The sequence below is a fragment of the Zonotrichia albicollis genome, chromosome 22 (genome assembly GCF_047830755.1).
Source record: "Zonotrichia albicollis isolate bZonAlb1 chromosome 22, bZonAlb1.hap1, whole genome shotgun sequence".
NCBI lineage: Eukaryota > Metazoa > Chordata > Aves > Passeriformes > Passerellidae > Zonotrichia > Zonotrichia albicollis.
The window spans coordinates 8531732-8542049 of record NC_133840.1 but is presented as its reverse complement, the minus strand read 5'-3'; the positions used below and the strand labels follow the sequence as shown (position 1 = coordinate 8542049).

The 10318-nt window shown below is 52.1% G+C and overlaps 1 protein-coding gene across 1 annotated transcript; it reads right to left on the bottom strand.

The window, feature by feature from the left end:
- Positions 1-698: 698 nt before the first annotated feature.
- NCF1 (neutrophil cytosolic factor 1) lies at positions 699-9199 on the bottom strand. Its single transcript, XM_026796287.2, has 11 exons — positions 8809-9199; positions 8281-8361; positions 7908-7983; positions 6515-6680; positions 6327-6382; positions 5908-6030; positions 5441-5548; positions 4509-4626; positions 3787-3894; positions 2099-2241; positions 699-1157 (listed from the first exon to the last, which is right to left on the bottom strand). Exons 1-11 carry the CDS (start codon positions 8878-8880, stop codon positions 1039-1041), a joined length of 1170 nt encoding a protein of 389 aa, XP_026652088.2. The 5' UTR covers positions 8881-9199; the 3' UTR covers positions 699-1038.
- Between the last annotated feature and the right edge of the window lie 1119 nt (positions 9200-10318).

Genomic DNA, 10318 nt, shown 5'->3' with positions numbered 1-10318 from the left:
GAAGCATTTGAATTAAAGCATTAAGGATGTTGCTCTTTGCTGGTAGTTAAGCCTTAAAGAATTTTGCAATAATAACCTTTTGAAGTATAATTTTAGAATATTGCTTGTATCCTTGAAACTGTAGCTTTGGAATATATATAAAGGAAACATGCTTATCTCAGGCTCTAAAAAACAGAGAAAAACAGCTTGAGAAAGGAACATGAACATCAACTCAAGGATTTATAGTTTCGACCAAGCGAAGTTGGACATCACTGTTACGAGATTTATAGTCCTTGCAATTAAAAGTTGGACCCACATCTGGGGAGCTGGACTTCACCAGATGGGATTTGTCTTTCTTCTTTCGGAAACTGGACCACCACCATCTGGGGATACTCCTTTGAGATACATCCTGAGAAAAACTAAATCATAATAGGTATAGAATTGTGATGTAATAATTTGGAATAGAAACTGCTGATGAGTAAAAATTGGAATAGAAACTGCTGAGAAAGCTGATGAGTACACCTATAAATACCTGTAAACCTCAACTATCAGTGTGCAGTTAGAGGGAAAACTTCCCCCACTGTACCCAGCTCTGTATTGCTCATACTTTACCATATTAATCAATAAATTAATTGCTGCTTGAATATTGGCCTAGTCAAGCTTCTTATTTATAACAGGAGAAACACCCTTCCTGCCACCATGCCCACACTGCTCCTCAGGGTCTATCAAGTGTCTCTCCTTTATTGTTGAAAACCACAAAAATAATTCAAAATACAAAGAGGGAATAGAAGGGCATGTAGAGATGAGGACTTGGTGCTTGTGAGGAGCTGGTAGAGCAGGGCTGGTCCCTCCTCAAAGTGCTATCAGCACACCGTGGGCTGGCTGAGGTGGAGGATGAGGATGGGCACTGGGCTGGGCTGACATGGCCACAGCCTCCCTGGCCTGAGGTGGCTGCCAGAGCCACCTGGATCCCTGCTCCACCTCCGAGCCCCAGCTGCACAGGAGCTGCAGGAGATGAAGCTTTGGGTGGCTGGGCTGGTGTGGGGGCTCACAGGATCCTCACAGGATCTTCCTCCACGTGCTCTCAGTGCAGCGGTTCAGGATGAGGTCCTTGCTGGGACGGGGAGGAACAGCAGGTTGAGCCTTGGGCTTGTTGTCCTCTGGCTCATTTTTCTCGACTGCAAGTAAAAAAGGTGTACAGATGGGTCAGAGCTCTGCACCACACACCACCCTCACGAACAATCAGCAGCTTCCTACATCACTGCCGCCAAAGCTCCTGCCTCTCCTCCTGTCCCTGCTCCATGTATGGGCCTTCCTGCAGGTCATGGTGTCAGGATGTGCCCACCAGTGCCCAGCTGGGAGCTGTGCTCAGGGAAAGCCTGTCTGCATGAGGTCTGCCCATCTTTAGCTCTGGGAAGGTCACAGATACTGCATGGGGACTAGCAGATCTAAAGGGTATGCCTCAGTGACTGCCTCTCTCCTTCATGAAGAGATGCTCTTTACAAGGGCCTGACCTGGTAGGACAAGGGGAAGTGGCTTCACACTGTCAGAGGCCAGGGTTAGATTAAATATTAGGAAAAAATTCTTTTGTGTGAAGGTAATGAGGCACAGGTTGCCCAAAAAATTCTTTTGTGTGAAGGTAATGAGGCACAGGTTGTCCAAAGCAACTGTTCTGCCCTGTGCCTGGAATAGTTCAAGGCTAGGTTGGATGAGGCTGGGAGCAAACTGATCAAGTGGAAGCTTTGAATGAATTGGTCTTTAAGGTCCCTTCCTACCAAAACCAAATTCTATAATTCTATGATTCTTCATGTAACACTTCCTTGTGGGGGCTCTGCTGACAGCTAACGCACATGGCAGTTGCAGTGGTAATGGCAGCATGGGGGAGGTTGGGTGCACAAAGGAAAGCACAGGTCCCAAATGTGGGCTGACCTCCTTCCAGGACCATATCCTGCTCTGTCTGACCTATAGCCAGGGGTAAGAAAACCCCTTGAAAGAAACACCTCCTGCACAGACATTCCCCATGGGCATGGTGTGACCTCAGAGTGCCATCCTGCTCCAGCTGCCAGCACTGGTGGAGGCACGGGTCATGCTGCAGGATTCCAGTTCCACTGAGACTTACTGATGACATTGGCCTTGCTCTGGGAATTTCCCCGGATTTTCCTCTGGTTCTGGATGTACTTCTTGCTGTTCCTCCTGTAGGTCTCCTGGCTGATTTGCTTCCGGCCCTGCTTGTGGATGCTCTTCACATTTCGGATGGTGGATCTGCAAAGAGTGAGAAAAAAACTTCCAGTTTTCATGCTGGCAGCTGTCACACCACACACCTCCTTTCCCCACACTTCCTCCTCTGCTTCACCCAAACCCCAGTTCCTGCTTTTGGGCTCTGCCTGGTAGATGCCAGCCGTTGGGGGCAGCCATCAGTGAGCCACAATCTATGATGTGTGCAGAGGCAGCTGGATGGGGCTCTGCAAGCAAACACTGAGCACAAGTCTGGAAAGTAATGATAGGGATTGGTGAGGAAGATATGGCTGGAAGGATGAGATGGGCATGAGGGTTATCCAAGAGAGCCTCAGAAATGATCTTTGGTGAATGAACATACAGGACCTATCCTGGGCACCAAATTCAGGTCCCTGGTGTGGGGCTTGGCATGGCTCCCCAAGGCTCAAGGGTGAGATATAGGGGAAAGGAGAATGGGGCATGTGTCAGTGTGCACTCAGATGTGCAGTGTTCAACCCACAGGAGAGAAGCTCCTGAGAGAAGTGAAAGGCTGAGCAGCCTGAGGCTGCTGCAGGGGAAACCCCAGCACTGGGGACTGTCCCTGGGCAGGCAGACAGGGCCCTGCTTTGTCTCCAGTACCATGGCAGGGGTGAGGTGGCTCCTGATGACCACCCCATGGCATCGTCCTCCTGCTCTTCTCAAGAAATGTGCCTCTCTGCCTTCAGCCCCTTGCTGCTGTGAGCACATCTGCCATGTCATAGCAAAGTTTGTGCCCATAACAGGTCACCACATTCACAACAGGCTTGGCCTGGCTGCCACTGCCACGGGGGCAGCAGTCACAATGGCAGGGGGACAAGGTCTGTCCTTGGAACAGACCACCTCACCTCCCCCAAGGCTACCAGCAAACAACTCTGTGGCCAAACAGGTGGATCTGGACCATTTTACACTGTCTCACACTCAATCCATGCTCCAGCAAAATTTGATTTGGAGAGATTTCATAGCAGGCCTGATGTGTCATCTTGCAGAGAAAAGAACAGCAAATTCTGCCCTTTTTAGCCATTCTCTTTGCACTGGAATTCATGAGTTATTTGTGCTTTTTATCTTTTTAATCAAAATAAAACCCCTTGCATTAACTCAAATCCTCCCATTAGATTAGGCCACTTGGCAGCTTCATTTAGTCAAATCTCTCCTTGCCTCTGAAAGATTCAGTGCACACACTTAGGAAGTAAGAAAACAGCCAATTTGAAACTTAAACAAGATTAGCCCAGAAAAGAAATTTTGCAGAAGGACAAGGAGAAATACACCTGATGGGTATATTTCTCCTTGTTACATGTCCTTGTCCTCCTTGTCCCAACATTTCACCCGTTGGAGCAAGGATCCTGGAGCCCTGCATCAGCAGTGCCTGTGGTAGCTGGGGAGCACAGAGCTGGTGGGAGGACAGCCCTGCTCTGTCTGTGCCCTGCTCACATTTCTCCAGGCTGTTCCTCACTGACAGGGCAAGCAGGTGACACCACAACACCTGTCTGGTTTAATTTCATCTCCCTGAATGAAGAGGGACATGTTCTTCTGCCCTCTGCACAGAGCTTCTCCTACCTCCGTGGAGGAGCACCCCGGTTCCTCAGCCCGCTCTTCGCAGAGGTGTTCACCTCCCCAGCTTTCTGCAGGTACATGGAGGGGTAATAACCTGTGGTTTCATCCTTCCTGCAGTGCAACACAAAGCAACATCACTTGCAGTCATGGCTCTGCAACCTCCTCCTCAGCCCAGGAGAGAGATTGGATCATTCTCATGGGTGGTCACAGAGTCCCAGCATGGATTGGTTAGAAGGGACCTTGAAGGACTTCATTCCAAACCCCTGCCACAGGTAGGGAGGGACACTTTCCCCTAGAATAGGTTATTCCAAGCTCCATCCAGCCTGGCCTTGAACTCTTCCCACTCAGGACATTCCATGAATTGTGGTTCAGGCCTGTCCCTTGCTGGTGCCATGTTACCTTAAATGTTCCTTGCAGCTGGGGTGAAAGTTGAGGTTTTGCAAAGCAAAATGTGCCAGAACAAGTAGAGGCAAAATAACAGATACATGGTTTTTTTCCATCTGCTACCTCATTGGATATTTCTGAAGCCCTCAGGAGAGGAATTCCCAGCTGAAATGTTTAATATTTGCCAAAGAACAGGCTCTGAGGAGCAGCCCTGCCAAAGGAAGTGCTGGGCAGTGGCACCAAAGGCACCAAGGCTTTCAGAGCCCTGATGGGGAGCACCATGGATGTCCCTTCCCTCTCCCTGAGTGCTGCTCACCCGAGCTCTTCATGGCATCTCTCACCTGATGACCCACCAGCCATCCAGGAGCTTGTGGATGACTTCAATGGTGTCACCCTCCTTGAGGGTCAGCTCATCCTCCTCCACAGCAGTGTAGCTTTTCTGGACCACGTACGCTTCACCTACACACGAAATGGGGATGGTGGGTCATGTGCTGACACCTCAGGGATGGGGCTGAACCTCCCCAGCCACTGAGGGGGCACCAGAGCATTAGGAGGCACCCTAATTTTAGGCAAGACTCAGGGTACCTCAGGTTTGGATTCAGACTTCCTCCAGTCTTGTCATTGCCCATGGCTCATCCTGGTCCCTTCAATATCTCTCCATAAGAAAACTTTTGGGTGCAAGCAGAGGAAGCACTTTTATCTCTGCTCAAAACTGTGCTCAGAATTCAGGTGGTGAAAAAAGGCAGAAGGAAGTGTTGTGCTAATAGAGCCTTTTCCAGTGTTGTGAAACCCCCAAAGCTGAAGCCTGTTGAGCAATTGGCACAAGTCTGCAGGATCCTTCCTCTGCTCCATGTGATAAACCCTGCTGTCATGGCAGGGCAGTGAGGGGACAGGGAGCAGGGCCAGGCCCTGATTAGGACAGCACACAGGCAAAGCACTGTGAATTCCTGTGCCTGATTTAGATGTTGCACCATGCTGTTCTGCTAACCCAGCACCTCAGCCTTCATCCAGCCAGCTCAGCATGGCCACTGGGTATGGATCAGCCAAAAGGCAAATCTAATGCTGAGTTGCAGGTCATGGGAAGCTCCCAAGATTGACACTGAGGCAGCAAGCCATGAGATTTATCCCTCCTGGCAGTTCCTACAGCAGCATCTCCATGCCCAGTGATCCTGCTCAGTCTGAATTGCCCAGCTTTGCAGTGAGCCATCACAGTGGAGAGCTGCAGCAGGCTGTGCTCTGACACACACACACCCTGGTCACACCAACATTTTACCTGCATAATTAGGCTCCTGCTCTTCAGACTCGTCAGGACCATCCAGTGGCTCGAGATAGGCAGCAGGTACCCAGCCTCGTTTATTCTTCAGCTGACAAAACCACCAGCCTGCAAAGAAAGCAGCCATGGGCAAGAGCAGAGAGTGCTTGGGGACTGGCACCAGGTCTGTCCTGGCCAGGGCAGGTGCAGGCATCTCTGTGTCCCAGACCAAAGGGACAGTGCTGGGGCCAATTGACATGGTGCAACCAGAGAACTTGACCACTTGATCCTGCTCCTGTGGGCAGGAATCCTCACAGGCTGAGGCATGGCCAGGGTCTTGCAGAATTTTCTAGAACTGCTCCTCAGCCCTCACTGCCATAGCTAGCTCACATGCTGTGTTTGGAGGCAAGGGCAGTACTCATTCCTGCTGAAATTGCGGCAGGGACTGGGCTGGCCCTCAGGGGCTCTCCAGGGGGATGGACACATACCATTCTCACTCTTCTCCACGACATCCACCATGTCCCCAGCCTTGAGAGCCATCTCAGATGTGGAGCTCTTCTCGTAGTCGGCGATGGCTCGGTACGTTTGCAGGACAATGGGGCCCGTGATGTCTGCATCAGAGAAGTGACACATGTTCCCTCCTCCAGCCCCCAGCCCTGTTCCAGGCAGGCCAAAAGCAGCCCCAGGACAGCCCAAAGTGCCCTCCCAGCCTCTTTCAGCCCCAAATCATTGGATTTCAGGACAGTTACTTATTCCCCCCCAAGGATTTGGCTTCACCGCAGCTGCAGTTCTGGTATAGCAACCATGTTCTTAGTGAGGGAATCTGCCATGGAATGACAGATGTGGAGATGCTCTCTCCATAGCAGGCTTTGCTGCTGTTGAGGCAGCCACTTCGCAGCCCTCTTACCAGTGAGGTTTTTCTTGGAATCCTTTGGCAGAAGGAACACCTCAGGCTTCTTGATCCTAGACAGGTCAGAGCAAAGGCAGCTCAGTGCCAACCAGCCCTATCCATCAGCACCCTCCCTGCAGGCTCCTGCCAGCATCCAAGGCCAGGAATGCAGGATTTCCCTCAAAATAGCAGGCAGCAGGACTCACTGGCTGTCTGTGACAGGGTTCATGTCATCGTGACGGACTTTGAAGAAGTTGACCACGTGCAGGCACCGGGAGATCTTGTGGGGCAGGTTCACCAGCGTGTAGCAGTACTCAGCCAGTGTGCCCTGCCTGTTCTGGGTTGAGCGCTGCCCATCAAACCACTTTGGGGCTGGGGGAGAGGGAAAAGTGCTCAGAAAAAGCAGACAGAATGCCTTGTTCTTAATACTTTCCCAAGCACACTGCTCTGAATCGTTAATTCTGCCCTGCAAACAAGTGGGTCTGGCCCTGAGGTGCTGCATGGCTGCATTGTGCCAATAAGGTGAAGCTTTGTGGGGGCACAGCTCTTGCAAGCCCAGCAATGATCCTGTTTGACCCTATTTCAGTTTTAGGGTAACTCCTACATGTGTGCTCAGACTCAGCCCAACTGCTGGGCCAGAAATACCGCAGATGCACCAGGGCACCAAGAAGGGCTCAGGGGACCACCTGCAGTCAGAGGAGATGTATTTATCCTCCCACCCCACTGGTTATGATGTTCTTGACTCCAGAGCTGTAAAATACTGCTGGCAATCCTGACCCCAAGCAGTGTTGAACCACATGATGGGAGATACTTCTGTGTGGTCAGTGGCCCCCCATGCCCCCCCAGCAGTCTGACATCTGTCTGGTCCTCAGTGCTCTTAGTTCCCCAGATGGAATAAGGGTGCTTTGACCAGCCCCAGCATGGTGGGGGGCAGCTTGGTGGAAGAGGCCCAGCATGGTGGTTGGTGTTAGTCCAGCTGCAATGGAGCCCCCCCAGACTGGCACCCACACTGCATAGTGCAGGCTTACTCCTCCTCCAGAGATGTTGACCACATCTGCAGCTCTTTTTCAGTCTCCCTTCTGCTTCCTTTAAAGCAGGAAATTAAAAAAAAAAAAAAAGGGGAAGTTTTCTGACATGCACCTTGCTTAGAGAAAAAACATCAGCTGTTGGGATCAGGAGTTCATTCTCTGTCATTGAAGACATATTGCATTGCTTCCTCTTACAAAGTATCTGTGTTGCCACAAGGGCAGTAAGCCAACACCAGTGATGGTGTCACCAACAGAGGGCTCAGCTCAGCTCCACTCAGTTCAGCCTCCCCAAAGCCAGCCATGAGTGTCACAGGGGTCACAGCTGATTCTTCTGGATCTGCTTCTGGGGTGCCTTCAGAGAGCAAGGACGGGGTGTGCAGGGCTGCTGAGTGTTGGGAGGAACCACTGCCACTGCTCACATCTTTCTGGGGTTTTGCTTTCAAGCCTGGTGTACAGGAAATACTGCACCACCCACCTGTCCGGGAGGCAGCCAGCACAGCTCAAGCCACCAGGGAGTTTCCCAGCCAGCTGCAATTTCTATTCACCCCCAGCCACAGTGCTTGCTCCTCACCTGGCAAGTGCGGGATGATCCGGTTCTCTATGTTGATGTCCCCGGATTCAATGGGGAACATCTCCTTCAGCGTTTTCTGCAGAGCAGAGCCAGGCACAACAGTGAGGATGGCACCAGGGGAACACGCTGTGACACCCACTCTGCCCCAGCTTGGCTCCTTTGCTCACCCTGCTGCCACCAGCATGTCTTGGCTGGATCCCACACCTTGGCATTCTGTGCCCAGGGACACAGAGCCAATGGCTCCCACCTTCAAAAGAGATCCAAGAACTGGACCCAGGAGCCTCTTTTGAGCCAGGTTTGCTTTGAGGCAGTTTCAGATGGCATTCACCCTCTTTTTCCCCACCCCAAGCCCATGTGTCCTGGGAGGACTCACGTGGAACTCGTATATCTCAGTGAAGCGGCGATAGACGACCTTTTCGGAGAGGTCATTCCACTTCACCAGGAACATGTAGACCTGAGGAGCAAAGCAGAGGCTGCAGTTTTGCAGGGAAGAGGGACACCACTCCCCACTGTGCCCAGGGAGCCCTGGGGATGGTCCAGTTTCAGATAAAATTGGTTTTCCTTCCACCACCCCAATGCAAGTAGCTCTGCCTTAACAAATAAACTGGGCACTAGGGGACTTGCAATGGATGGAGAAGGGACAGAAACATGCAGGTGGGTGAGAAACAAAGAGGAAAAAGCCCTTTCCAAGAGTGCAAAGTAGCCAATGGCTTGCAAAGGAGGTGCCTGAATCTTGTGTGTTCAGGACAGTTTAGTCTCTGGCTGCCTGCAGCTAACGTTATCAGGCATGACCCCTTTAAAAGGAAGTGTTTAGGCTCTCAGTCCCATTTACCTAAGAAAATTTGCAAAAACCCTGACCAGTCCTCAGTCCTCACAAGCCAGAACGCTGCTGAGTACTCACATAGTGCTGGCTGGGGAAAAACCTTTTCTCGTAGCCCAGCAGTTCGATGTGCCGGATGAAGGCGTCCCCCATTGTTGCTGCTGCCCGCAGGGCTCTGCTCCGGACCCTGCTCCGGACCCTGCTCCTGCCTGCCTGGGTGCTCTCCCCTCCCCTCTGCCCGGGCTCAGCTCTGCTCTCTGTTGCAGCCCTGGGGAAGCGGAACTGCCGCTGCAATCGCACCCGTCGTTGTTCTCTCGCTGTGGTTTGTACCGAGCCGGTGTTTCCCAGCCCAGCCCCTGCAGTGGCTCCAGGGAGTGAGCTCGGGGATAACCTGGAGGGACTCTGGAATCAGAGGGCAGTGAAGGGTTGTGGAAGCGGCTAACAGTGGGCCTGTTAGCTAAAGGAGCAAGGAGAAGCTGAGAAGCAAGAAGCAAGAAGAAGAAGAAGCTGATAAGGAGCTCTCTCCAAGGCTGTAACCAAGGAGACCAAGAGAAGAAAGATAAGAGAACTTTGCAGCTGGACAAAGCATTTTTAGAAAGTTAGTTGAAGTCACTGTAACTTTTCACCAATAGTGTTGTGTTGACTTATTGTGGCCAATAGTTAGGGTAAAAGAAGCATAAACAAATGGAAAGTGTATAAAAGTCAGGCATGTTCAATAATAAAGAGTTGCCAACTGAGACTGCTTGTGGTCTCTGCTCTCACAGCGACAAAGGGTGAGGGCCAGGCTGGCTGCCCTGGTGTCCAGAGGACTCCTCTGACTGCTGATGCTGCCCCATGATGGCACAGGGTACTGCAGCAGAGGGTCAGGGACAGGTGCCTTGGATGTGACAGCCAGAGGCGCCTTCACCCTCTCTATCAGAGCTGGAACGGCTGAATGAAGCATGTGATGCACTCCCTGAGCCCCAGGAATGGCAGCACTGTCTCCTGTGTGTGGGGGAATGGCAGGTGGGGAACCTGGGGCAGCCACGGGCTCAGTGTGCAAGAGACCCTCCCCTTGCATCACCATTTCCTTTCAGTCACTTGCAGCTTCTTCAAAATCTGCCACCAAAAAGTTCCCTTGAGGAGCCCCCGAGGACCTGAGTCAGCCCCAGCCCTGCTCACCACCTTACCTGGGCACAGGGCTGAATGGGAGGGGACCCAGGCACAGAGAAACCCCAGAGTGGGCTGGAGACAGACCCTGTGTCCTGCTGGGAGAGCAGGAGAGTCCCCTGCTAAGCCATTCTGAAATGCCAATGCACCAGCTGCATTCACGTCCTTCTCCATCCTCAGCCCTGAGCAGAAAGACCTGAAGGGATGTGAGAGCTGCAGGGATCAACTCCACAGTGCTTACAAGCAAAGGTGCACCCAGGAGTGCTTTTGTCCCCACCAAGGGCACCCTCAGTTACAGTGGCACCAGAGCTGGGCAGTGCCTGACAGAGCTCTCCACAGGACCCTTGGAGGAGCCCAGCTCCAGCCAGCTGTGAACCCTCAGCTCCATCCCCTCTGAAACCTGTGCCAATGTCCCCAGCAGGCCAGCTCACACCCTGAGCTG

Bases quoted from the DNA above. Each gene is read 5' to 3' on its own strand.
- NCF1 (XM_026796287.2), bottom strand. From the start codon at position 8,880: ATGGGGGACGCCTTCATCCGGCACATCGAACTGCTGGGCTACGAGAAA. The intron at 8,362-8,808 runs GTGAGTACTCAG...TTTGCTCCTCAG, and splicing joins TTTTCCCCAGCCAGCACTAT to GTCTACATGTTCCTGGTGAA. The intron at 1,158-2,098 runs GTAAGTCTCAGT...TTTTACTTGCAG, and splicing joins GAGCAAGGCCAATGTCATCA to TCGAGAAAAATGAGCCAGAG.